Source organism: Tachypleus tridentatus, chromosome 12 (assembly GCF_004210375.1).
Source record: "Tachypleus tridentatus isolate NWPU-2018 chromosome 12, ASM421037v1, whole genome shotgun sequence".
Taxonomy (NCBI): domain Eukaryota; kingdom Metazoa; phylum Arthropoda; class Merostomata; order Xiphosura; family Limulidae; genus Tachypleus; species Tachypleus tridentatus.
This window is the reverse complement of record NC_134836.1, coordinates 112,761,881-112,789,578: the sequence shown is the minus strand read 5'-3', so window position 1 is coordinate 112,789,578 and position 27,698 is coordinate 112,761,881. Positions and strand designations below refer to the sequence as shown.

The following is a 27,698-nucleotide window of genomic DNA, read 5'->3' as shown; positions in this document are numbered from 1 at the left end:
GTTGTATGAAATCTCCTACGTCTTGTTTAGAATATGATATATCATTCCATGTACGTCTTGTTTAGAGTATGTTGTGCCATACCAACTAATTCCTGCATAAAATATGTTGTATGATACCAGCGACGTCTTGTTTAGAATATGTTGTATGAAACCTCTTACGTCTTGTGTATAATATGTTGTACCATAGCAACTACGTCTTGTTTAGAATATGTTGTGCCATACCAGCTATGTCTTCTATAGAATATGTTGTATACCAACTAGTCCTTTTTAGAATATGTTGTGCCTTTCTACCTACGTCTTGTTTACAACATGTTCCATTCCCGCTACATCTTGTTTACAACATGTTCTATTCCCGCTACGTCTTGTTTACAACATGTTCCATTCCCGCTACGTCTTGTTTACAACATGTTCCATTCCCGCTACATCTTGTTTACAACATGTTCCATTCCTGCTACGTCTTGTTTACAACATGTTCCATTCCCGCTACATCTTGTTTACAACATGTTCCATTCCCGCTACGTCTTGTTTACAACATGCTCCATTCCCGCTACGTCTTGTTTACAACATGCTCCATTCCCGCTACGTCTTGTTTACAACATGTTCCATTCCCGCTACCTCTTTTTTAGAATATCTTATTCCTTGCCAGCTACCTCTTGTTTAGAATATCTTATTCCTTGCCAGCTACGTCTTGTTTAGAATATGTGGCGTCATACCAACTTCTTGTTGTTTATAATATGTTACCATACTAACAATTTCTTGTTTAGAATATGTTGTATTATACCAGCTACGATTTGATTAGAATATGTTGTGCCTTACCACCTACGTCTTTTTTTTAGAATATCTTGTGTTTTACCAGCTACGTCTTGTTTGGGGTATGTTGCATCATACAACTTCTTGAATATGTTACCCTACCAACTACGTCTTGTTTAGAATATGTTGTATCAAACCTCTTACGTCTTGTTTGGAATATGTTTTATCATACCAGATATGTCTTGTTTAGAATACGTTGTATCATACTAGCTACGTTTTGTTTAGAATGTGTTGTATCATACAAACTACGTCTTGTTTAGAATGTGTTGTATCATACCAACTACGTCTTTTATGGAATATGTTGTAGCATACCAACTACGTCTTGTTTATAATATGTTGTATCAAACCTCTTACGTCTCGTTTAGAATATCTTGTATCAAACCTCTTACGTCTCGTTTAGAATATCTTGTATCATACCAGCTATATTTTGTTTAGAATACTTTGTACCATACCAACTACATCTTGTTTAGAATATGTTGTATCATACCAACTACGTCTCATTTAGAATATGTTAAATCATATCATTTACGTCTTGTTTAAAATATGCTAATTTATACCAGTTACGTCTTGTTTAGAATATCTTTTATCATACCAGCTACGTTTTGTTTAGAATATTTTGTATGAAACGTCCTACGTCTTGTTTAGAATATGTTGTATTATACCAATTACGTCTTGTTTTGGATATGTTGCATCATACCAGCCTCGTCTTGTATACAAAATGTTGCATCATATAGAATATGCTATATTCTAACAAGTACGTCTTGTATAGAATATGTTGTATCATTCCAACTACGTCTTGTATAGAATACCTTGTATTATGCCAGGTACGTCTTGTTTGGATATGTTGTATGAAACCTCCTACGTCTTGTTTAGAATATGATATGTCATACCAACTATGTCTTTTTGAGAATGTGTTATATCATACCAATTACGTCTTCTTTAGAATATCTTATATCATACCAGCTAGTCTTGTTTGGAATATGTTGTATCATACCAACTAGTCCTTTTTAGAATATGTTGTGCCTTACCAACAACGTCTTGTTTACAACATGTTCCATTCCCGCTACGTCTTGTTTAGAATATGTTGTATCATACGAACTACGTCTTGTGTTGCACATAAATTTTTTGTTTTCGATAAATTTTCAATTTTTCTACAATGCAGTGACCTATGTTTCTGGCTGTAGGAACATTGAGATCGATGGACAATTTATCAGTTCTACTGGACCACACTACTGTAATGGTCACAGTGCAGCCTCGATGAACGTTTTTGCCTCTCACCTACTTAAACGTTATCTTGAAAGTTGTTATGATATTTTCAAATCGAGCCAGGTCACACTCTTAAGAATTAGCCAATAGCTATTTATAATATTGAACTGCTAACTAGAATGCCTCTCGTGGCACAAAGCGGTATGTTTCGGGTATTACAGCGGTAAACAGCGGCTTTCGATACCCGTGTAGCGTACCTCCAAACAAATCAAACCAAGCTAACTAGAGATAAGAAATCTAGTCAGTATATCCTAACGTTTATATGATATTTTTAACCGAATAATATGGTCCACATTTACTTTTATAACGAACCTTCGGCTAAATATACAAGCATATTCAATAGAATACCATGAGTTTTGAATCATGGACTTTCCAATAAACAACTGGCACACTATTCACTCTGTGGAAAGTTTGTGTAATAAAGGCTGAAGTCTCTGTCCTTCGCAGAATTTTGCAGCAATAAAAACTATAGCGTCACGCAAGTGCGTAGTCATGGCAACATTAAAAATTTTATCGTGAAACCACAGTGCATAGTCATGGCTACAATATAAATCGGAGCGTCAGGCAACAGTGCGTAGTCATGGCAACAGTGAAAACTATACCGTCAGGCAACAGTGCGTTGTCATAGTTACGACCAAATAACACGAAACGCGATGGAAGTAGTAATTCCAAGGTAGCACGTGACCTGGAACATTGTTCTAATAAAGTACGATTCACGTGATTATACTTTTTTTTTTTTTCTCTTTTTACTATTTTACATCAAACTTACACGTTTGAAAGACGCTAGATAAATAAAAAACAATTTCAGGAATAATTCGGGTTGTCTAATAAAACTATATTGTTAGATGAGATGACGGTAAACATTTTTACTTTTATTCCGAATGAAATAGTTACAAAAGGGAAATTTGAAACAACAACAAATGAGTGTAAAATTAAATGTATCCTAAAGAATTGTCTCTTTACGTCGTGGCGATTCCCTGAAAGATATGGAAGCAACGCAACTACGAATAAAACAATTTACCAGCTGAGGAAAAGGTAATATGCAGGATGGATAAGTTGTTTTTATATGGTAGACTTATGTCGACCGTTATGAATAATTCAAAACACGAATTTCTTTAAAACGAATTGCACCTGTAAATCAGGCTTCTCTATAACATAATTATTTTTTGTATGCAACCGTCTGATGGGCCAGGCTTGGCCAGGTGGGTTAAGGCGTGCGACTCGTAATCCGAGTGTCGCGAGCTCGAATCCCCGTCACACCAAACATGTTTGGCTTTTCAGCCGTTGGGGCGTTACAATGTCGCCATCAATTCCACTATTCGTTGGTAAAGAGTAGCCCAAGAGTGGGTGATAATGAATAGCTGCCTTCTCTCTAATTTTACACTGCTAAATTAGGGACGGCTAGTGCAGATAGCCCTCGAGAAGCTTTGTGCGAAATTAAAAAAAAACAACAAACCATTCTGTTGACACTAAAATTAATATTGTCTTTTCTGTTAATTTATAATTAGGAAATTGTTTCAAAATGTCTGCGAAAATTATCTTTTATTATTACTTTCTTTAGTTGCTAATTCATTCGTAAAATGTGTTAACTTATATATATATATATATATAATAATTCTATTGAAATTCATCAATGGATATTTCATGTCGTTTCCAACTGCTGTTATATTTGACCAGTGTAGTCATAATTAATGAGTATAATGACATATAATAACTTGATTTTTATCCTTACATAACGCACAACAGGAGCGTTTCATACTTTGTTACAAGAGCAGAAAGATTTGTACTCGATTGTATTGTCCTCTAGCGGCAGAGCAGCGCAATGTGAGATTCCAATAAAGCCAGTGCAATGTAATACATCATACGCCTGTAATGAAAAAGCTATTTCTCGCAGTTTTAATTTCAATCTTCGAGATAGCTTATTGGATATTAATATATTAATCATGTCATCAGAATAAACGTGCTGCCCATTTTCTATAAAAACATGAAATAAAATACAGATAATTATATTCAGAGACCACGTTCTCGTGTTATCATTTCAGATAAAGATCTTCCAGCTGACAGAGGAAACAGACACTAAGAAAAAACTGTAATCATTGAAGAAGTGTTTTCACCTAAATGCAATGTTCTGCTCTACAATGTTTTTTCAGTCCCTTGCTGTCTCTCAAGAGTTTTCTGTAAGAAGATTCTGGCATTATAAGCCTAGTATACAATTCGTTTTTGTTCTGATAAACTTCTGGTACGTTACGGGAAGATTAGGGTGAAAAATAAAATGTTTTACTCGGCATGTAACATAAATATAAGTTGCTTATCATGAAAATGTTTGATATTAGTCTTAAAACCGATAAGGTAATCTGTCCAAACTACCAATCTCGAGTTGTTATTGTATCAGTGAGGCTAAGATTCTAGTTTGAATGAGCAAGTAGTGTTGAGCCACACCACAAAAGAAAGGTTCGTGCATTTTTTGTCACGAAATGGGAAAAGTGAATATTTATTTGATTTGTCTGCTTTTTTTTTTAAATTTCGCGCACAGCTACACGAGGTATATCTGCTCTAGCTGTCCCTAATTTGGCAGTGTAAGGCAAAATAATAACTTTCAGGATTCATAATCCGAATGACGTTAATTGCACGGTTTGTGTATAGAGGGCTACAAGGTAAATGTGTTCGTTATATAAGATACAGCGTTTTGTTCAGTTTGTTTGTTTTTTTAATTTCGTGCAAGACTAAACGAGAGCTATCTGTGCTAGCTGTCCTTAATTTAGCAGTGTAAGACTAGAAGGAAGACAGCTAGTCATCAACCCACTGCAAACTCTTGGGCTACTCTTTTACCAACGAATAATGGGATTGACCGTTACATTATAGCGCCCCTGCGGCTGAAAGAGCGAGTATGTTTGGTATGATGGGGATTCGAACCCGTGACCCTCCGATTGCGAGTCGAACTCCACCTAAAAATATGTTGGCTGTAAAGAAATTATACAATTCATCATTTCCACACATAACTACTGGAATACAGATTACCAGAGTCCGAGCTTAAATAACGTTTTATTAACTAATTGGAAATTCACTGCATAGATCTTTACCTCTCAAAACTTTGTCTTTTAATTTTAAAATATAAATTCATAAAGTGCACAAAATAGGTTTGGTTTGTTTTTAAATTGGCGCAAAGCTACTCGAGGGCTATCTGTGCTAGCCGTCCCTAATTTAGTAGTGTAAGACTAGAGGGAAGGCAGCTAGTCATCACCACCCACCGCCAACTCTTGAGCTACTACTTTACCAACGAATAGTGGGATTGACCGTCACATAATAACGCCCTCACGGCTGAAAGGGCGAGCATGTTTGGTGTGACGGGGATTCGAATTCCCAACCCTCAGATTAGGAGTCGAGCGCCTTAACCACCATAGAATAGGACTTATCCCACCCTTCACGAAATATGTTGATAACTGTGCTAAGTTCTTTAATGGGATAGCGGTAAGTCTTCGGATTTACAACGTTACGATAAAGATTTAGATTCCTTTCGTTGGACACAGCACGTACTCCGACATGACTTTGCTATGACAAAACACATAGACATTCCGTGTTCATCTTTTACTGATAAGATAAAAGGAACACCGAGAAACATGGTGGTTTAATATCGGATGTAACTGATTGATTAACGAATCCTTCTCTACTGAGTTATCAGAAATTAATATAGGAAGACACATGACTGATAATACTATAAACTTCATTTGTACGAGTATAAAACAGATCATAAATGCCATAAAAAAAATGGAAAATTCTAAGTTGCTGAAAGTGTTCTAACTTTCTATTAAATCATAAACGAACAATAAAGCGTTAAATTTATTTCGAAATTTACGCTTTTTAATTTGGTATAAAAGTTGTGCAAAACAAAAGTTTGTATTTATTGAATGAGTATCACGTATGTTAGTTGAAGCTCTTCTACTCTCCAGTGGCTCAGCGATATGTCTGCGAACTTACAACGCTAGAAACCGGGTTTCGATACCCCTCGTGGGCAGAACACAGATGGCCCATTGTGTAGCTTTGTGCTTAATTTCAAATAAACAAAACAATCAAGCCCCCCAGTGGCACAGCGATATGCCTACAAACTTACAACGCTAGAAATTGGGTTTAGATACCCATCATGGGCAGAACACGGATAGCCCATTGTGTAGCTTTGTGCTTAATACCAAACAAAGAAACAAACTTAAGTTCAGGGACAAAAATTTATTTCTCTCTAGGTATAAGTATTTTATCCTTCTAGCATTAGGAACGAATATAATTTTTAATACAGAGCGATGCTCCTGATGGTTCTGCGGTAAGTATGAGGGTTTATAGCGTTAAATATTGGGTTTCGATAGCCGCGATGGGCAAAGCATAGATAGCTCATTCTGTAGCTTTGCACTCAACAACCAAGAAAACAGAATGCTTCACTAAAATTATCATGGACAAGTGGTTAAGAAACTCATCTCGTAATTCGAGGGTCACGGGTTTAAATCCCCGTCACATCAAGCAGGCTCGCCCTTTCAGCCGTGGGGCGTTATAATGTGACGGTCAATCCCACTATTCGTTGGTAAAAGAGTAGCCCAAGAATTGGTGGTGGGTGATGATGCCTAGCTTCCCTTCTTCTAGTCTGACACTGCTAAATTATAAACGGATAGCGCGGATAACCCTCGTGTAGCTTTGCACGAAATTCAAAAACAAACAATGAAATGTCCGACTGAAGTTGCTTTAATGGCTGTGCTAATTTGTTTTTTAGCGATGTTGTGACATTTATTTGTTGTAAAATTATAATAATTTGGTAAATACGTGTACGTGTGTTTGCTGTGAAATCGTGAATTCTCAAATGCTTTTGGTTATTGATTTTACTACTCGAAACATGACCCAGTAGTTAGCGTGGTGGACATGTGGACTTGCGGGTTCATCATATGCATCTCGTTGCCTATCGCAATACCAGGAACAGAGGGCACTTTATAAGGGTTAGGTCAAACTCCAAATTTAGTCAGACAGGAACAGTTCAAGAATTAGAGGAGAATGGTGCTGACAAACTACCTTCATTCTAACCTATCAGTCCAAAATTAGAAACACCAACACACAGAGAACCCTTGAGAATCTTTAAGTCGAATAATGAAACAAATCAAACAAATAAAACTACGCGATTCCGGATACATCGTTGCTACGAAATCCAATGAAAATATCTTAATTAATCAAACAGAACAATAAAACAAATACGATATCTAATTGTAAATTACAGTTTCATTATAAAGTTCTAGAAAGAGTGTTTTTATAAATACGTATAGCGAATTCACGAACTTCCCAGGTGGACAACAACGGGAACTTTTTATATACTAAGTTATTCGTTTTCCGTAAAATATAATATTTATAAAGGTTATGTTATTCGAATTATGACGTTTGCAAAACAAGTGTTTTTTGTAAGAAATTTTGTATCTTTGAGATGAAATATGCCTCACAGCGGCATGTCTGAGGATTTACCGCGCTAGAAACCGAGTTTTGATAGCCCTGGTGGGCAGAAATAGCCCATCGTGTAGCTTTGTGTTTAATTACAAAGAAACAGAGATCTATAAAATATTCATGAAAATTTTAAATTCCTCATAGAATGTATTCTATCCTGTTGTTATTGTTTTTCATGTGCATCTTGTAACTAAATGTTCAACGTGACGAACAAGATGTAAAACGGATTGTGATTGCCGATGTATATTGTTTATGTTTCTTCTGAATTTCGCACAAAGCTACTCGAGGGCTATCTGCGATAGCCGTCCCTAATTTACCAGTGTAAGACTAGAGGGAAGGCAGCTAGTCATCACCACCCACCGCCAACTCTTGGGCTACTCTTTTACCAACGAATAGTGGGATTGACCGAACATTACAATGCCCCCACGGCTAAAAGGGCAAACATGTTTGGTGCGGCGGGGATTCGAACCCGCGACTCTCAGATTACGAGTCGCACGCCTTAACACGCTTGGCCATGCCGGGCTCTCCACTATACGCTCTATATCTATTCATTAGAACAGTGAGAAGGTCAGTTTAACATTATTTCTTTTTTTATCAATTTTCGTTTGTTTTAGATTATTCAGTTTGTTTACAACTCGAACGAGGTAAACTCTGTTAAGAGCTTCAACACAATATAACGGTAGCATGAGCTTGGACGTTTGTCCTAAAGGCATCAATCAGTAAGAGCATTTCCTGTTTTTTGGCCCGGCATGGTCAGGTGGTTAAGGCACTCGACTCGTAATCTGAAGGTCGAAGGTTTGAGTCTCCGTCACACCAAACAGTACTCGCCCTTTCAGCCGTGGTAACGTTATAATTTTACAATCAATCCCACTATTCGTTGGTAAAAGAGTAGCCCAAGAATTGGCAGTGGGTGTTGATGACTGGCTGCCTTCCCTCTTGTCTTACACTGCTGAATTAGGAATAGCTAGCGCAGATAGCCCTCGTGTAGCTTTGCGCGAAATTCAAAACAAAACAAACTAAATCAATTTCCTGTTTTGTAACGTTCGTTTCATTTTTTTTTTATTATTATCTGGAGGAAGCGAAAGTAAAGTAGGGATCTCAGGAAACGAGGAAGTGTGCGTCAAATGTGCACCCATTACGACTGGGGTTCAGGACTCAGGTTTTGTGTTCCAGAAACTCCAGAATTTTTTATTAAGTCTTATCTATCCTCTTGTTGTTTTTTTTGTTCGAGCAGTTCTTCCTAATTCCCAATCATTTTTACTGGGGTAGTTTGAAAGTGGGAGTGGCAGGGCACCATTCGCTTTCCACGCCACTCTGAACAAATCCGGGTGTGTGTTCGCTTTCTTCTATACTTATACGATCAGTTCACAAAACATTTTATTCCATTGTAATTTATATCTGTATATTTTGTTGGACTGGAATTTTAACAAGTTACAAAACATCTTATACGTTCATGGATTAGCTATGGCGGTTCCTAGTTTTAAGCTAGTCATTACAAGGGCTTTTTCTTGATTTTGCAACTGAATGTTGAAACTGTGTTGAACGTTTAACTGACCAGTACGCAGCGCCATGTGCTCGTCGTTCTTATTGTAGTAAACAAGAGCAGATACTGGTATCAACACATGTAGCGAGGCTAGAGAGATATTTGTGGAAGTAGGTCCGGCACAGCGTTAAGAAAACAGTTTATCTCCTAATGTAAGTTTGTTCACAAGTTTTACCCGTAAGAAAAAAAAAAACCGTATAAAAGGAAAACAGCTGGAGTAACAACTATACAAATGTGGTAATCTAGTGTAAATCCAACACAAGTATTACCATTACCACTGGAAGAACAGTTCCTCAGAGTATTTTACTTATTTGTAACAACGCTATACAATGTGGTATCTTTCTGTACCTACCACGGGTGTCAAAATATCTAGTGTGTTAAGCTCTCTAACTTACAGGTGAGCCACTAGGCGGGGCTACTCAGAACAGTGTGTATGTGTGTGTGAGTTTTATAGCGAAGCCAGGCTATTTTCTGTGTCAGTCGAGGGGAATCGAATCTCTGATTTTAGTTTTGTAAATCCGTAGACTTCCCGCTCTCTCAATGGAAGACACTCAGAAAAGATCGTAAAACTTAACACACACTCTGGGGTACAGGAACAGAGATCGTAGAACTTAATACACACTCTGGGGTACAGGAACAGAGATCGTAGAACTTAATACACAACTCTGGTGTACAGGAACAGAGATCGTAGAACTTAATACACACTCTGGGGTACAGGAACAGAGATCATAGAACTTAATACACACTCTGGGGTACAGGAACAGCGATCGTAGAACTTAACACACAACTCTGGTGTACAGGAACAGCGATCGTAGAACTTAATACACACTCTGGGGTACAGGAACAGAGATCATAGAACTTAATACACACTCTGGGGTACAGGAACAGCGATCGTAGAACTTAACACACACTCTGGTGTACAGGAACAGCGATCGTAGAACTTAATACATATGTCTCATGTGTAGGAATAGTGAAGTTATATTTTATCGTGATGATGTCGGTAGTAATAAAAACCACAAGAGAAGAAGGTACCACAGAAGAAACGTCCTTTAAACTATCAGTTTCCTGTTAATTAGATACTGGTATAATTTCCCTGCATATGTTGTCCTTTTGTTCAATATTCTACAGGCATTCTGTATTACTTTCCTAAGCGATTATTTTTCATGTGTTCCGTATGCTTTGGCCCGGCATGGCCAGGTGGGTTAAGGCGTTCGACTCGTAATCTCAGGGTCGCGGCTTCGAATCCCCGTCGCACCAAACATGCTCGCCCTTTCAGCCGTGAGGGCGTTATAATGTTACGGTAAATCCCACTATTCGTTGGTAAAAGAGAAGCCCAAGAGTTGGCGGTGGGTGGTGATTACTAGCTTCTTTCCCTCTAGTCTTACACTGTTAAATTAGGGACGGCTAGCGCAGATAGCCCTCGTGTAGCTCTGCGCGAAATTCAAAACAAAACAAACCAAGTCCATATACTTCCTAAATAAATAATAACTAAGCGTACTGAAAAGCGCAGTTGATTTTATTCCACGTTAGTTCGTTCTTTTGACGACAGGTGTTCATCTGTATAGATATTTAATAATGGTAGTTACGGTACGATATGAAAATCGAGACAAGTCAGTTTTTTGACAGTGCTGTAAGAGTAATTCTTAACTATTATATTTTTAAACATTCAAATGAATTATTAGAAGTGACGTATTTGATTAGAATGTACTTGTCATGGGTTATGTCACAGTTTGTTTGTCACTGACACCACGCGAGTCAGATTCTCCATATTGATGTACATTGCATATTTATTTGACATGAACTGAATTAATCTGCTTTCGATGAATAAATATTCAGGTTTGACTTTCTGAAATGTTTTGTTCATATCTACATAGTTTCGCATAATTCGTTAAGTTTGACAAAATAAATGAAAGACTTTGTGATAACGTTTGATTAAAGCGACACCTTGTTTTTCGAATCATTAATTTGAAATCATCTTATTTAGAATAGCATATCATCAGAATATTGGTTTAAAGTTACTCGACTGACATAAACAAAAGAAAATAGACTTCGAACGTTTGTACGGAATATACACAATGCCAGAAAACCAAGTCGGTTCAAATTATCAGTTAAAAAGAGAAAAATACGAAACCCTATAATTCGAGCACTTTCAAAAGGTGGTCCTTTCATGTCCATAGGATGAATCTACACAATAATTCTTCATTACATCTATGTTTACATCAATTCTTAAAAGCTTTAAATCACAGCAAGAGAATCGTTTCATGGTGCCATCTAATACACGGGAACGTAGAACTTAATGTTCTGTGCTGTTTTGTTCATACGAGAAACATGCTTTATGCTGCAGCAACTATTATTTCTTGAATGTTATGAATCCGGTTTCAAACGTAGGATCTCTACTTCTCGTGGCAGCGACACCACCAATCGGTAAAACAATTATTTCTGAAAGTGACTTTGATTCGTGCACCTCAGTGAGTACCAGGTATGACAATAAAAGGCGTTTTCAGACGTTTGTAATTCCGTGGAGTGTTTCTACATAATAAGTATAATACACGTCGGATGTGGTCCTTATGCCTTATTTAAGGCTCAGATAACAAATGCTGCAGTGACATCTTGTTTTACATTTCGCAAGATTACCATTTGTTATTTTAAAAAACAGTTTCATGGGACTCCAAACCATTACTTTATTATTTTACTTGGTAATACCAAACACTGAAGACGTTGGCTCGTTGCTTAAATACGATATACTGTACTGTGTGTTTGATTAAATAAGTTTCGCTATGAATGTGAACCAACAGTCTCTACTCAAAATAATGTTATTTGTCGTATACACAAACTGTGGACGGCATCAACAACATGCTATTTAGTTTTAATGAGAAAACAAATACCAGGTCATCTCATAATAGAACCATTATTAGGTGGTGAAACATCAAAACATGAGATCTCTGTTACATGACTTCTCCAACCCAGACTGACCTGACCAGATTCCATGTTGTGTTAAACTTGTAACAGAAAGTTGGTTTACCAATACTTAAAGTCAGGTCTTGTGTCAAACCCCCACTGTCAAGCTCACACTTCGTCACCATCTCTCATTTAGATCAATCTTGTGTAGTGTTAAACATGAATGTCAAGCTCACACTTCGTCACCATCTCTCATTTAGATCAATCTTGTGTAGTATTAAACATGAATGTCAAGTTCACACTTCATCACCATCTCTCATTTAGATCAATCTTGTGTAGTATTAAACATGAATGTCAAGTTCACACTTCATCACCAACTCTAATTTAGATCAATCTTGTGTAGTATTAAATCCACATTGTTGAAATGTGAAGGCGCATTTTTTATGTTCTAACATTAAAACGTTGATATGAAAACCAAAGTGTGAATATTCTCAAAACGGACATATTTATGTAAACACCAAACTGTGAATGTCTTTAAATTGGACATATTTATCTAAACACCAAACTGTGAATGTCTTTAAAACAGACATATTTATCTAAACACCAAACTGTGAATGTCTTTAAATTGGACATATTTATCTAAACACCAAACTGTGAATGTCTCGGACATATTTATCTAAACACCAAACTGTGAATGTCTTTAAATTGGACATATTTATGTAAATACCAAAGTTTGAATGGCTTTAAAACGGACATATTTATCTAAACACCAAACTGTGAATGTCTTTAAAACGGACATATTTATCTAAACACCAAACTGTGAATGTCTTTAAATTGGACATATTTATGTAAATACCAAAAGTGACAATTCACATATATGTATTGTAGACTTGTTATTCAAACACTATCCGTATTTATACATTCCTTTTCAAGAAAGATAGTTAATATATGTTTTTATGGATCTCAAATCCTTATCAATTACATTCATTAAATAAAGTAGTAACATGATTCTATAGTTTTATAATGAAATACAAGTAATTGTTCTTCATTGAGTAACATAATTAAAATTCCAGTCTTTTAATTATGTTATGTTATTGACTAATTATTATTTGAAAAATTTGTTATTTTGTTATTCAAATTTGGCATTTGGTGATTAAAGCTACAAACTAGCAGAAAGGTATTCATTATACACTTGTATGAGGGTTAAAATAGAATGAAATTCAGTATTTTAACCAAAGAATATAACTATTAATAATTTAAACTTTTTGAATTGTAAATATGTACTAAAATATTTTAATAATATAAACCGGTAGACTTCTCAGTTATCTAACTTTGTTCCTTCCAAAGTTAAAGGTCCTATGAAATAGATGTAATGAAATAAAACTTTACTTTTGAGTAAAACATCCAAAAGTAAACGTTTATCACTTTTATGTTGATCTTATCATGATTGTGGTTCCACTTTGTGGAACTATGACGTTATGTCCGCTTGTTATGGCGGCCTAGCAACCTTTCTCTACAAACTCACCCTCTGGTGCCATTTCTTGAAACTCTTATGTAATCGGGTCATAATCGTCTTTATGCACTCTTACTACCCGCCCTATGGTGATATTTTATGGAACTCTTTCATCTTCTCTCGTGATATCATTGTGTTTACCTCTTCCTTCCTACTTATTGCCTGGCGACCCCCCCCACACACACATATACATTGAAGCGACATTCTTAGGACACAAAGGTAACCCCAAATTACTATCATTAAGCATTTTTATGGAGTCAACATGGATCATAAATAACGTTTTATAAAGCTACACGAGGGCTATTCGCGCTATCCGTTCCTAATTTAGCAGTGTAAAACTAGAGGGAAGTCAACTAGTCATCATCACCCACCGCCAACTCTCGAGCTACTCATGTACCAACGAATAGTTGGATTGACCGTCACATTATAACGTCCCCACGGCTGAAAGGGCGAGTATGTTTAGTGTTACGGGGTTTCAAACCCTCGACCCTCGGATTATGAGTCGAGTACCTTAACCACCTGGCCATGTCTGGCCGGTTACATGTTATATTATCTTTATTAGGTCCTTTAGACTACATGATATATGTTATATAAGCTTTATGTAGTCCACAAATCTACTTGGTACATTTATATATAAGCATTATCTGGTTCATGAAGCTATGTGGTACAGATTACATAAGGTTTATGTGATCTATTAGGCTATTTCGTACATGTTATCTTAGCTTCGTGTGGGTCATGAGGTTATTTAATTCACTTCAGTTATATTTTCTAACCACTTTTCTCTATGTTTACTGCACTCAGAGCGTTAATAAATACGGAAATATATTTTCCATGTTTTCACAACTAATAAATGTGGATATTAGTTTTCCTTCTTTTCTACGTGGCTTTTTTTTATATTAACATTTTGTGAGAGAGAAAGTTTTTCACTTTTTCTCAGATCTCAACAAGTAGAAATTTATAGGAATATCACACCTAAAGAAAACAAAGAACATTTGACTTGGATGTTTGTTAAACAGTATGGCACTCCATTCTGCGATCTTTTGTTCAATTTCTAGATATTACGTCGCCCCAAGAAAAATATCGGACACAGAATTTTGACCACAAGAATAGGGAAACGTGCTTTAATAATGAAGAATACAACTGTATGAATAGTGAAGAATGTATCCTCGAGGTGTCGCTGTGTAATGGAATATCAGAGTGTCCTCAAGGAGATGACGAAAGTGCACTTATATGTGGTAAGCAGTTGCTAATTATATATATATGTAAAATATTTTACGTGCTTGTGACTAAATTTAAATAAATATATTGTAGTGCGCGAATAACAAACGTTTTTAATTTTTGACAGTTAAAATAATGTAATACAACTTATAATTACACATACACAAAATTATAATGTGAACCACTAGAGGAGGTACCGAGAAAATTTTAAGGGTGAATATCCGTCATCTTCTTATTGTAATTAACATAAAATAATTATGTTCGGTAACCAATTATCCAGGATAAGACACAACTTTATTTCAGAGTATCTTAACAATTAGATACAAGCCTGATGAGCATACTTCTTCATATAAGTCTTCTGATGTAACAATACACTATGTAAATATTACAGAAAAGATCCGGATATAAGTTTGTTTTGTTTGTTTGTTTGTTGAATTTCGCACAAAGCTACTCGAGGGCTATCTGTGCTAGCCGTCCCTAATTTAGTAGTGTAAGACTAGAGGGAAGGCAGCTAGTCATCACCACCCACCGCCAACTCTTGGGCAACTCTTTAATCAACGAATAGTAGGATTGACCGTTACATATAATGCCCCCACGGTAGGAAGAGCGAGCATGTTTGGCGAGACGGGGATGCGAACCCGCGACCCTCAGATTACGAGTCGCACGCCTTAACACGCTTGGCCATGCCCCGGATATAAGAATATGCTAACAGAAAAAATCCGGATGTAACAATATGCTATGTAAGTATAACAGAAGAAATCCGGATGTAACAATACGCTATGTAAATATTACAGAAAAGATTCGGATGTAACAATACGCTACGTAAATATTACAGAAAATATCCGTGTGTAACAATAACTATGCAAATATTATAGAAAATATTCGAATGTAACAATACACTATGCAAATATTACAGTAAATGTCAGAATGTAACAATACACAATTTAAATATTGCAGAATAGGTCCGGATGTAACAATACGGAATGTAAGTATTACAGAAAAGGTCCGGATGTAACAATACGCAATGTAAATATTACAGAAAAGATCCGAATATAAAAATACGCTATGTAAATATCACAGAAAATATCCGGATATAAAAATACGCTAACAGAAAATATCCGGATATAAAAATATTCTATGTACATATTACAGGAAAACTCTGGATATAAGACTATACTGTGTAAGTGCGATATAAAAGCTTTTATTATAACACTATACTATTCAGATGTTACTGGAAAACGTCCAATGGTATTATTCGTTGTTATAAAAAAATAACACCGTGTAAGTATTTCAAAAATGTTCTGGAGGTAACACTATTGTGTATTAAGAAAAATTCGGATGTCATATCATGATGTAAGTGTTACAAAAAATATGGATGTGTTACTATACAGGTTTTCTGACTTAGACAGTGAACATGCATTTCCTTAATTATATATAATTTGTGAGCGAAACGTTATACTTGCTTGACTCAAGGGAAGTAAGACGTTTCTGAATAGTTATTATGCTGTTTATGTTATATTTATTAGAATAAGAAAAATCTAGACATTCAAGATATACATAAGTGCACAAAATCTTAATCAAATTTATTTTAAGAAAGTGTCCAATTCCAATTGTTTCGTTTTTTTTAATCGGCTTTCTCATGTGGTTAAAAGAGAACACCAATTCTATGGCCTTTTCACAAAGTTCATTTTCCCCTTCATTTTTGCATACAACTTAATAGTATTAATATAACTTAACACTAGTGATGAAGTAGGAATTTCTATTTCTTCACTGTCTTTTCCATTTTGTTCATCTTCTGAATCTCTCACATTGTTACCATCTTCAGATTCTATTACAGATTTTACATCAGTTTGATCAGTATCTGTTAAAACATTCTAGTCAACGTTCACAGAATCATCTGCATCAATCTTCTCAGTCAGAGTTTGGATTTCACTAGAATCATCATAACAAACAACTTCTCCACAATCTCCGCCATTATCAAGAATAAATCAACAGTTTTGAAAGCACTTTATTAGGTATTTAATTAAATAACTGAAAAATGCAATTGTATCTAACACGTCAATTTTCACGGTTATTTCAGATGCTCTCTTACAGTCGTCCATGTTTACAATAATATACTGAAGCATCAGTTTTCTTTATTTCAATTTTATACACTGTATAATTACATTATCTAGTGGCTGTAGAACTGATGTTGTACATGGAAGTAGAAAGCCTAAAGGAACATTTGAAAGTTGAACTTTTGGGTGACAAGTTACATTATCTGGAAAAGTAGAATATTCCTATTTTCTTGTTCCATTCTTTTGTTTAATTTGTTTAAAAATTCCTTTAATATAAACTTGTGTTCCACGCTTTCCATTCCACAGGAAGTTGATTCTTCCTTAAATTTTTGAAACACTGTGGATTTTACCCATGGGAAATTTTTTCCTAAATAGACAGCAATTTATTTTTTTCGTAAGAATTATTTATATAGTAACATTTTGCACTTAAAAGACAAATTTATTTCTACAAGTCATGAATCTAATTTAACTGTAAAAATAATGACAACAGAAAAAAGAACAGAATATATTTAACCAATACTTACTGTAGCAAAATGCCCGAGAATTTATTAACATTTAAACAAATTATTAATTAAACAAGAATTTATTAATATTTAAAGAAGTTATTAATTAAATAAGAAATTAATATTTAATCAAAAACATTTTTTTACGCCTGACTCAGGTTCTGATATTATCTGTTGATAGATGAAGAAGGTGAAAGATACTTTCAGCTTGTCCAGGTTTCCGCCCTGTACAGTTTTAGGCTTAGAGAGGTTTTATTGTACAACGCTTTACTGTACAGATAGTCAAAACAGTTTGATGTTCGTAATTAAACGTAACTACTCGACCATCACAATTTATCCTGTAACAATCTTCTGCAACGTACAGCTAGTCCAATCTTAGATCAGACATCTTCACGAACTTTAAAAATACATTCCTCTGGGTGTGGACATCGGCCTGAAGACAATGTTTAAGAAGACAAGAGGCATAAAACGTGATTGTAATTTTTTAGGGGACTTGACAGGTGTGAGGTTGGATAAGAACAATCAATTCATTTCGTCACAGAAATTACTGTTGATTTCCTCATGTTACTTTTGAACTTCTTGCCTCTAGGCTGAGATGACGAAACATGATTTTGTTATAATATTACGTCACAAAAACAACAACTGATAACTATTTTAAAGGATCATTAGTCTCATTTTAAACTAAAAACTTACCAGCCACTGAGTATCTTCGAATCGATGTTGTTATTGATACCCGTAACTAAATGGGTCGGAAAGCTCTCTTTCGTAACATTCATCTTTTCTGAATGAGAAAGATAGCACTGTATTAACTGTAGTTCGGGTGCAGTTGTTATGCGACTTTTTTTTTGCTTTAACAAAGAATGTTGAAACTTCTTTCTCTAAGATCTTTTATCCATTGGCTCTTTCTAGGTTTCAAAACTTGCTATGTGAATAAATCTTTTGAGAAAGATGTTATATATTTTCCCATTAATATGTCTGTTTCTGGTTGAGAATTGATGTGAACTACATATATTTATATAAATATAGGTTGTTTCTCCGAAATGAGGCCGAAGACTGCCTCGTTGGGGTCACATTTTGTAATCATTTGCTCCACTCGTAGACTAGTGTATTATCTTGAAGTCAGCCAACAAACATTAAAATGGCGTTATATAAGGGACACTTAACGTTGCAATTTGTACTGTGTGACGTCAATAAAACGAGTGCATACTATGAATCACGAGAAGACTTATACACTCTGTATGCTGTAACACAGCACATCATACGAACGTGAAAAGTAAGAAGAGAAAACATTTGTTACTTTTTATTCAGATTTAATTTACTCTTGAAACAGAACGCTTTCGGGAACCTTGCGCAAATACATCTATTTTAAGATTTCACTGCAACACTGTAGTATAATAACTATCAGCTTTTTGAGAAGTACACACTTAATTAACCAATGCTATGAACGGCTAGTTGTGAGATAATAGATTTATTCCTGTACAACGTTTCGTCTATAACAGCGGACCCAGCATGGCCAGGTGGTTAAGGCACTCGACTCGTAATCCGAGCGTCGCGGGTTAGAATTCCCGTCACACCAAAACATGCTCGCCCTTTCAACCGTGTGGACGTTATAATTTGCGGTTAACCCCACTATTCATTGGAAAAAGAGTAGCCCAAGAGTTGGCGGTGGGTGGTAATAACTAGCTGCCTTCCTTCTAGTCTTACACTACTAAATTAGGGACGGCTAGCGCAGATAGCCCTCGTGTAGCTTTGCGCAAAATTCAAAAAACAAACAGTTTATCTGAGTAAAACTGACTTCACGTTTCGTCACGTGACATAAAAGTCCACCTTAGCAGTTTTTTTTTCTTACAGTCAGCTGACGTATTACTAGTGTTAACTTAAACTTAATCCTGTTCGCCCATGACAAGAAATAACTATTTATTTTGATAGAATGTTTTCTCAAAGGCTTTATTAAATTTAAACGAAAATGCTGGACAGGATTTGTTATCTCGTGATACCGCACGTAAAATAATTTGGCTTGAGATAAAAGTTTATAAGAACAAAGAATAAATCGTGTTTCTTTAAGAAAAAAACGAAACTTATGGTTAATCAGCAAAAAATCATTTCGAAAGTGAATAACTTTAAAAATTTCTAGAATAAGTTGATAACAGACTTTTTGTTTTCTGTATTCTCAGTTTTATTATTGTTTTTTTAATATATTCTTTATATTTTATCTGTCTTTAGTTGTATTTACTAAAATTTTCCATTATCTGTAATTGTTTTAGTTTATTGGTTTAGTGCTAATATAATTCTTAAAGGGTATTATTAGGATTATGGCCAAACTTATTCTGGTTATAAAAGGTTTAATTTTTGTGTGTGGATATTTCTCAACGTTATATACCCTGTGCAACTCTTTAGAAATAGTTTCATTAATCCATGAGTTACTTTGGATTCTAAACTTGCATATGATTACATTTTACTTTTTACATTCAAATTAGTATTCAGATAATAAAAACTGAATCTGCAACCAAAGATTAAAGTAATAAGGAATTGAATATATCAGAATGATAACTCTTGACTGGGTTACAAAATGTAACGAGAAGAAATACATCCTCATTTGGACTAACGTTCGTCTTGATATAATTTTACGTGTATCAGACTATAATAGAACTCTTGTTTATATGATACTGGAAAAAAATTTTTATTTCGCCATGTGCAACCCTCAACTTGGCGAAATTTTTATCCTATGTGCATGTAGAATTGCAATAGGGGTCACGATTTTCTCGTTTCGCCTTCGTTTCCCATCACAGAGAACATTACTTTACTCCATTCTCAGGGTGCAGATATGACGTCATGAATATGTCACATGTCATAGCATAATAAAACTCTTGCTTATATGCATGATACTGGAAAAACATTTTTATTACGCGATTTTCCCGTTTTCCTTCACAGAGAACTTTATTTTTCTTCATTCTCGAGGTGCCCGGCTTGGCCAGGTGGTTAGGGCGCTCGACTCGTAATTCGAGAGTCGCGGGTTCGAACCCTCGTGACACCAGAGATGCTCGCCCCTTTCATACATGGGGGCGTTACAATGTTTCGGCCAATCCCACTCTTCGTTGGTAAAAGAGTAGCCCAAGAGTTGGCGGTGGGTGATAATAACTAGCTGCCTTCCCTCTAGTCTTACACTGCTAAATTAGGGACGGCTAGCGCAAATAGCCCTCGTGCAATTTTGCGCGAAATTGAAAACAAACCAAACCTTTAGATGTATATGTTAACATGGCGTTTGTTTCTTTTCTTGCATAAGACTAGTGAAGTGAGTAAACTGCTTTCAGTTGAATTTGTTTTTTATCGACCGTTTTTGTTTTCGACATTTAGTTTTGGAAAATTATGTTTACAGCTTCTTCTGCCAAAGATTGGTTGTTCACAAATTATCATGACTTATTTTGTACCTCTCAGCTGAACCCATACCACTAGAAACCAAGTTTCGACTCGCGCTTAATATCAAAACAACTTTTTTTCCCTCTTTAACATGACCACAGAAGCCAAGGGTTTATAGTGCTAAGTTTCGAAGTTCAGTGCTTATGGTGGCCTCGTTACGGACAACGCATAATGCATCAGCACACTTAAACAAAATGAGCATACAGTTCATCTCTGACTTGTATCCATAGATATAAACCAGGATGGACTAAACATCCATCGAATTAATCAGATAAAATTGACAAATTAGCACACACCTTAACGTATTTAGGTAACAATAAACATCCTTCAAAAACGTTATTTTTACATCTAAATACTGGGAGAGACCATCTTGATGAAGGAGAATGGAAGTTGAGGTAATTTGTCATAGCGCTATTAAAGTAAAGGTTTTTAGTTCTGTTTACCATCAATTTGTAATAATTTTTAAAAGGCCGGTGTTGGGAGTCTTACAAGTGTAGAAATATAATAGGGTGTTTTATTTCTACTAAAAGGTTATTTTTATGTCTATGCAGACAGACCTATGCAGTAGGTTTGTTTGTTTGCTTGTAATTAAGAATTAAGCACAAAGCTACGCAAAGGACTATCTGTGCTCTTCCCACCACGGGTATCGAAACCAGATTTCTAGCGTTATAAGTTCACAGACATACCGCTGTGCCACTGGAGGGGGGAACGCAGTGGGAGTTGAGACGTTATGGGTTTAAGCATAGTTGTTTTCTTATAGCAAAGCCACATGAGGCTATCTGCTGAGTCCACCGAGGGGAATCGAATCCCTAATTTTAGCGTTGTAAATCCGTAGACTTACCGCTGTACCAACGGGGGACTGGGTTTAAGCACTCAACACCTAAACCATAATTGATTCTCCATAGCTGCTAGGTGACATCTGCCTTTGAATAATATCTGTCTGATAAATGGAAGATCTTTGACATATCTGGGTGCTACGACCACAGCCCTTTTCCACCACGAGTTAATGGAAATGGATACTTCTTCTTTTCTTTGAAGTTTAATCGTGAACGTTTAATTTTTAATTTGTATTGATTTCATTATTGCTATATGCTACTGATTCGATTGTTTGTTTACAATTAACGTAATTTACTGTAATAAACATATTGAGTTGTATGTGAAGCAGTCGTCCAATCACAATTTCGAAGACACTTTTAAAAAGGCGAATTGTCTCAAACATAAATAGCGGATGTGAGAGAGGAAGCGATAGGCTGTGGAGGAAGTTTAAAAAACAAAAGCAGAAGAGGTGAAATGAAGGAGATAAAACATTAGAAAACAGGAAAAATGTTGGCTGGTGCCATTGAGACTGATGTGTGCCAAGCACACATTAATGTCACTTTACTTTTGCGGAAATCTTGCTAATGTTTTTATTTGGCTTATAGACAGACCAATAATGTGCAATTGTGCAATTTGTCTCTATATGTGAATATCGCCTCTAGTGTTGATACAAATCACAGGATCGTTCTGATTTGGTGTGAAAAGCTTGAATATATATTAAAAAGCTACTAGTTGTCTTTAATTTCTAACTGAAAAACCAGAAGGAAGGTAGCTAGTTAACAGCCTTACTATTACTTGCCTCACAGTGGCACAGACGTAATTTTTAGAAGGATAATAAAGAAACAGCTCCTGACTTCAGAGTGATACTACAAGAAAACTGCTCTTAATTTTTAGAGGACTAATAAAGAAAATTCTTCCTGATTTCAGAGTGATACTACAAGAAAACTGCTCCTTTCTTTTGGAAGGTGAATACAAAAAAACAATCGTTCCTGATTTCACAATACTACAGCCCCCAAATGGCACAGCGATATTTCTGCGGACCTACAACGTTAGAAACCATGTTTTGATACCCGTGTTGGCCAGAGCACAGACAGCTCATTGTGTAGTTTTGTATTAACTTCAAACAAATGAAACTTCTAGCTTTAAGGCTACTCCAATCGATTAGTGGGCTTTTTATCTCACTCCTATAATTCAACCATAGCCTCAAATGTGGAAAGTGATACTGTGAAAATGGGACAAGAACCATAGACTCTCGGATTACCAATTCGACACGAAATGTACAAGGTCATGATTTCAGTGATAAGTTATATCTTTTATAATCATGCTACCAGGCACGGGGGTAAACCTTTGTTATAAGTAACATCATCTGGAGACAGATGTTCCCAAGTTAATATAAATATACAGATTGGTTAATAGAGTAGAAGAGCTAGCGATCTGCCGATAATTATTTGGAGTGATGGAAACTGTCTATTATAGCCTTAACAACCATTAGTAAGCTCAATATATCAATATGTCCATTTTATCTTGATACTATTTTGGAACTACCTGGAAAGGTTAATTCGAAAGTTAAGACTACAGTCTTCCAGTCGTCAACAAATGGAATGGTTTTTGAAACAACGAGAAAAACAAGTTGCAATAGTTAATACTCCAAAACTGTTTCGAGTACTTCACACAGAACATTTATGGTTACATCACATTAGTACCATGTTAAACTGGTTAGATTGTTTTTGTTTGTTTGTTTTATTTAATTTCGCACAAAGCTACTCGAGGGCTATCTGTGCTAGCCGTCCCTAATTTAGCAGTGTAAGACTAGAGGGAAGGCAGCTAGTCATCACCACCCACCGCCGACTCTTGGGCTACTCTTTTACCAACGAATAGTGGGATTGACCGTCACGTTATAACGCCCCCACGGCTAAAAGGGCGAGCATGTTTGGCGCGACGGGGATGCGAACCCGCGACCCTCAGATTACGGGTCGCACGCCTTAACACGCTTGGCCATGCCGGGCCAACTGGTTAGAACATGTCACGCAAAACAGTGGCGCTTACACCGTATTAGGACGATGGCAAACTGACCAGAACATATCACTGATGAGCATGTCGCACAGACCAGCAGTAGTTACATCATATTATGACAGTGCTATAGTAGTTGCCACCCAAAATAATAGCTGGTTACATTGTATTCACACACTAGGTGTATGTACTCTTTTTCAAGCACATGTTCGCTTTTTACACAAATCTGTGCATTGAAAAACTCAACTATATATTACGGTTGTTTAATATATATTGAGAGGCATTGAAAACGAAACAACGTACGTGAAGTTAAACAATTTTAATACCCTAGCTTTTGAATGTACATATCATGAAATCATTATGTCTTTGCACTACACAGAATTCAAATTTGATTAGAAACTGCACACAAACAGTTTGATCAGGATTTCAACGTCCAGAACAATAATAACGGGTACGTCCTCCAATCGCCTCCAGAAGATCCTGGATCTTGGTGGCATAGATGTCACCAGATTGTCAATCTACCTCTGGGGGATGATGTCCCACTCAGCCAGAAGTGCTGCACGTAGTCCAGCGAGAGAGCTGGGGTCAGGATCCCGATGACGGATGCGCTGATCCAGAATGTCCCAAAGATGCTCAATGGAATTCATATCGGGCGAATATGGAGGCCAGTCCAGAACAATTACATTGTTCTCATTCAAACAATTTGTGCCGTGTGCAGAAGTGCATTGTCGTGCATGAAGGTGCTTCCCAAAGTGCCCCCCGACCCCCAGATCTCTGCTTTCCTGCGTCAGCCGTGGCCTCTGTTTTTTTTTTTTTTTTAGGTGAAACTAAACCTTTAAAATCTGGCATTTTATAGGCTGAAGAAACAATGTGCACTGCATACTAAAGTTTTTCCATACTCTCAAATTACGTACAACAGTAAGGGATGGGTAAGTTTTGACCAGTTTAAATACTGACACGTGATCACGCTGATTAAAATGATCTGAACTACTGAACTGTTTTCAGAGAATACTCGTGATTAAAACCCAGGCGTGTTTGCAGCGTTATTGCTCAACTTGTATGAAACAACTCATTTTATTACTTGTTGTGTTTTTAATGTCGCTCAGTATATATTTTTACACAGTAGATACTTTCACATTAATTGTTGAGAACTTCTCTTCAGTAAACTTAATTACAACCATTGTCTTCATAACACTTTCTGCCACTTCACTTTCAAAGTGTTCTATAATGTAATTTTTGTTTGTTTGTTTAGAATTAAGCACAAAGCTACACAATGGGCTATCTTTCTCTGCTAACCACGGGTATCAAAACCCGGTTTTTAACGGTGCGAGTCCGTAGATATACCGCTGTGCTTTTGGAGGAAAATAATGTAGTTTAGTGCCTACGTATGTTTGTTTTGTGTGTGTTGTTTTTTTATAGTTCGGGAAAGTCTTTAACTGGAAACGTTACTGTTTTTATTTTGTAACTTCAGTCTAAAATATACTATTTTGTAGTATTTGAGGGATTTAGTAACGTTGTTTCAAAGTACCCACAAACCCTAAATGTGCGGAACGAAGGTCCGACTTTGTCAGGTGGTTAGGGCACTTAACTCGTAATCTGAGAGTCGCTGGTTCGAATCTCCATCACACCAAACATGCTCGCCGTGGGGTCGTTAATGTGACGGTCAATCCCACTATTCATTGGTAAAAAGAAGCCCAAAAGTTGGCGGTGGGTAGTGATGACTAGCTGCCTTCCGTCTTGTCTCACACTGCTAAAATATGGATGGTTAGCGCAGCTAAACAAACAAACAAATTCTCTAGTCGTACACTTAAATTAGGGACGACGAGTACAGAGTGCCCTCGTGTCGCTATGCGCGAAATTAAAAAAACAAACTGTGCGGAATGCGACTTTACTGTAACGGATTAAGTTTGTGTTTATTTAGCAGTGATAGATGGTTAAGCCTAAATGTCAATAATCTAGTTTGCTTTTGAATACGAGAATTCATTTCTCAGTGGCTGTTAGTTTATATGGTTATATATCAATACCGAAACCTGTATAATGCTATGTTTCCCATTCTAAAGTGTAATGTCTTTTATTCTGTAATATTTTGGAATTTATTTAATGTTGCTGTTTATATTGATTGTATGTCGTTGTTATATGTGCGGATGGATGTAAACTTTAATGATATGATATGATACATAAAGGTTTACCCGATAGACGTTTTGATTAATTTATTTCAACATCTGTTTCCATAACTATTTAAGAACATAAGTCTTAGGTGGTTTAGTACCTAAATAATCTTTGTATTTTGTGTGTGTGTTTTTCCACAGGATTCAAGGGGGGGTAAACTTAATTATAGTTTGTTTTGTTTTATTTTTATTGCTTTGTGTTAACCCCTCTTAAAGTCCTGGGATAAAATTCATCATGAACACTATTTTTTGCCTTTTAATTTCAGTTAGTATGTAGTCCTTATTAGGTTACAAGTGATGTATATTGACAACAGTCCCTCTTGTCTATTGTATCTGTGTTACAGGTTGTTTACCAAACGAGCTTTACTGCAACGGAACTTGTATAGACGACATACGTCGTTGCGACACACAGCAAGATTGTCCGGACGGCTCAGACGAAGCAAACTGTGGTACGTTAATTTAGCTCGTAGAATTAAGACATGTCTAGTTTGTAGATTGAGTGGAATCAAATAAACTGCTACACGTTTTCTCGTTTTGTAATTCCTAAATTCATTTTAAAATTTTGTAATTCGTAAATTCATTTTAAAGAGGGAAAACGAAGACTTTTGAATTTAGAGGTTTCAATTTGGAACAAACCCTGATGAGTTAGCCAAAACTCAAGTTTAAGAAGCTGAAATTACCACAACATGAAACGTGAAATTTGGAAAAACTGTCGAATAGTGTTATTGGCATACCTATATTGAAGAGAGTTATCCAATATTTAATATAATAAAGTATACATTTGTCATTATGTAATACAAGGTTATTATTTCTCAATTATAATACAGTTATTTAATATTCTTTAAAATAATGAATTTAGAACGTAGAATTGGACCGGAAAAGTTCTAAAATAATTAATACTTTTGAGAAAATGATAGAGATAAATGGAAACAAAATAGTAAAAGTATAAATATTTTGTAACTTATTTTCGAATTAAATTCGAATACAATTAAATAATTTCTCTATTTCTAATATTTTTTCACAGTGTTATTTAAACTATTTGTGCATAGTTTTGATATAACTGGATTCGAGTATTGTTTGTTTTTGTATTTCGCGCAAAACTATACGCGTACTATCTGCGTTAGCCGTCCCTAATTTAGCAGTGTGAGACGAGAGGGAAGGCAGCTAATTTATCACCACTCACCGCCAACTCTTGTACCAACGAATAGTGGGATTGACCGTAACATTATAACGTCCCCACGTCTGGAAGGGCAAGCATGTTTGATGTAATGTGGATTCGAACTGGCGACCCTCAGATTATGAGTCGAGCGACTTAACCACCTGGCCATAGCGGGCGGATGCGTGTAGCTAAATAACCAATACTGAAAGCCACATTTTCATTCGAGATTTCATGAAAGAAAAAAATATGTATCTTAAAAACTTAGCCTCGTTTGCTGTAATACACCAAATAAAACCAATAAAAACTTATTTGCTCAGCTGTTTAAACAACGGTTTAGCCATTCAATTAATAATGAATATCACATTTCGCACATAGTTAAAAAGACGTTTCTAACAATTTGTGAAAGTATAGAAAAATAAAACCACTTATAATTAAACCTTAAATTAATTTCTTTCTTAGTATCTAATGTCATTAATTATTCGTAATGTTATAGAAAGAATGTAACCTTAAACCTTAGAATAAACATCTATTTTATTTTTTTGGCCGCGACAAAACGGCTCCTAGTTTGAAATATAAACATTGAACTAAAAACTGTCTTCTCTTATCTAATTTGAGATCTAATAACAGTTTCGGACTCGGGAGTGCAAACCCTTTCGATTGATGATTTGACCACGTCCAAGTCCCGACAGATTCATTTACTCTAATTCTGCCCAGAATAATTTCAGTCTGAGGGTGCTATTGCAGAAATTTTGATGAGTAACAAAAAATTCGCTTGGTATAAGTATTTTCTTATAGCAAAGCCACATCACGCTATCTGCTAAATCCAACGAGGGGAATCGAAGCGCTGATGTTAG

General features: G+C 35.9%; 1 protein-coding gene across 2 annotated transcripts in view; it reads left to right on the top strand.

The window, feature by feature from the left end:
* LOC143234367 (G-protein coupled receptor GRL101-like) overlaps positions 1–27,698 on the top strand; it is a 190,721-nt gene that overhangs the window by 48,988 nt on the left and 114,035 nt on the right. Inside the window, exons 2-3 of one of the 2 annotated variants that reach the window (XM_076471674.1) lie at positions 14,552–14,731; positions 26,030–26,134. In XM_076471674.1, the coding sequence (XP_076327789.1) occupies positions 14,552–14,731; positions 26,030–26,134 (285 nt within the window). Of the gene's footprint in view, positions 1–14,551; positions 14,732–25,309; positions 25,579–26,029; positions 26,135–27,698 lie in introns of those variants that run through there. The other variant, XM_076471675.1, reaches the window with a different exon arrangement.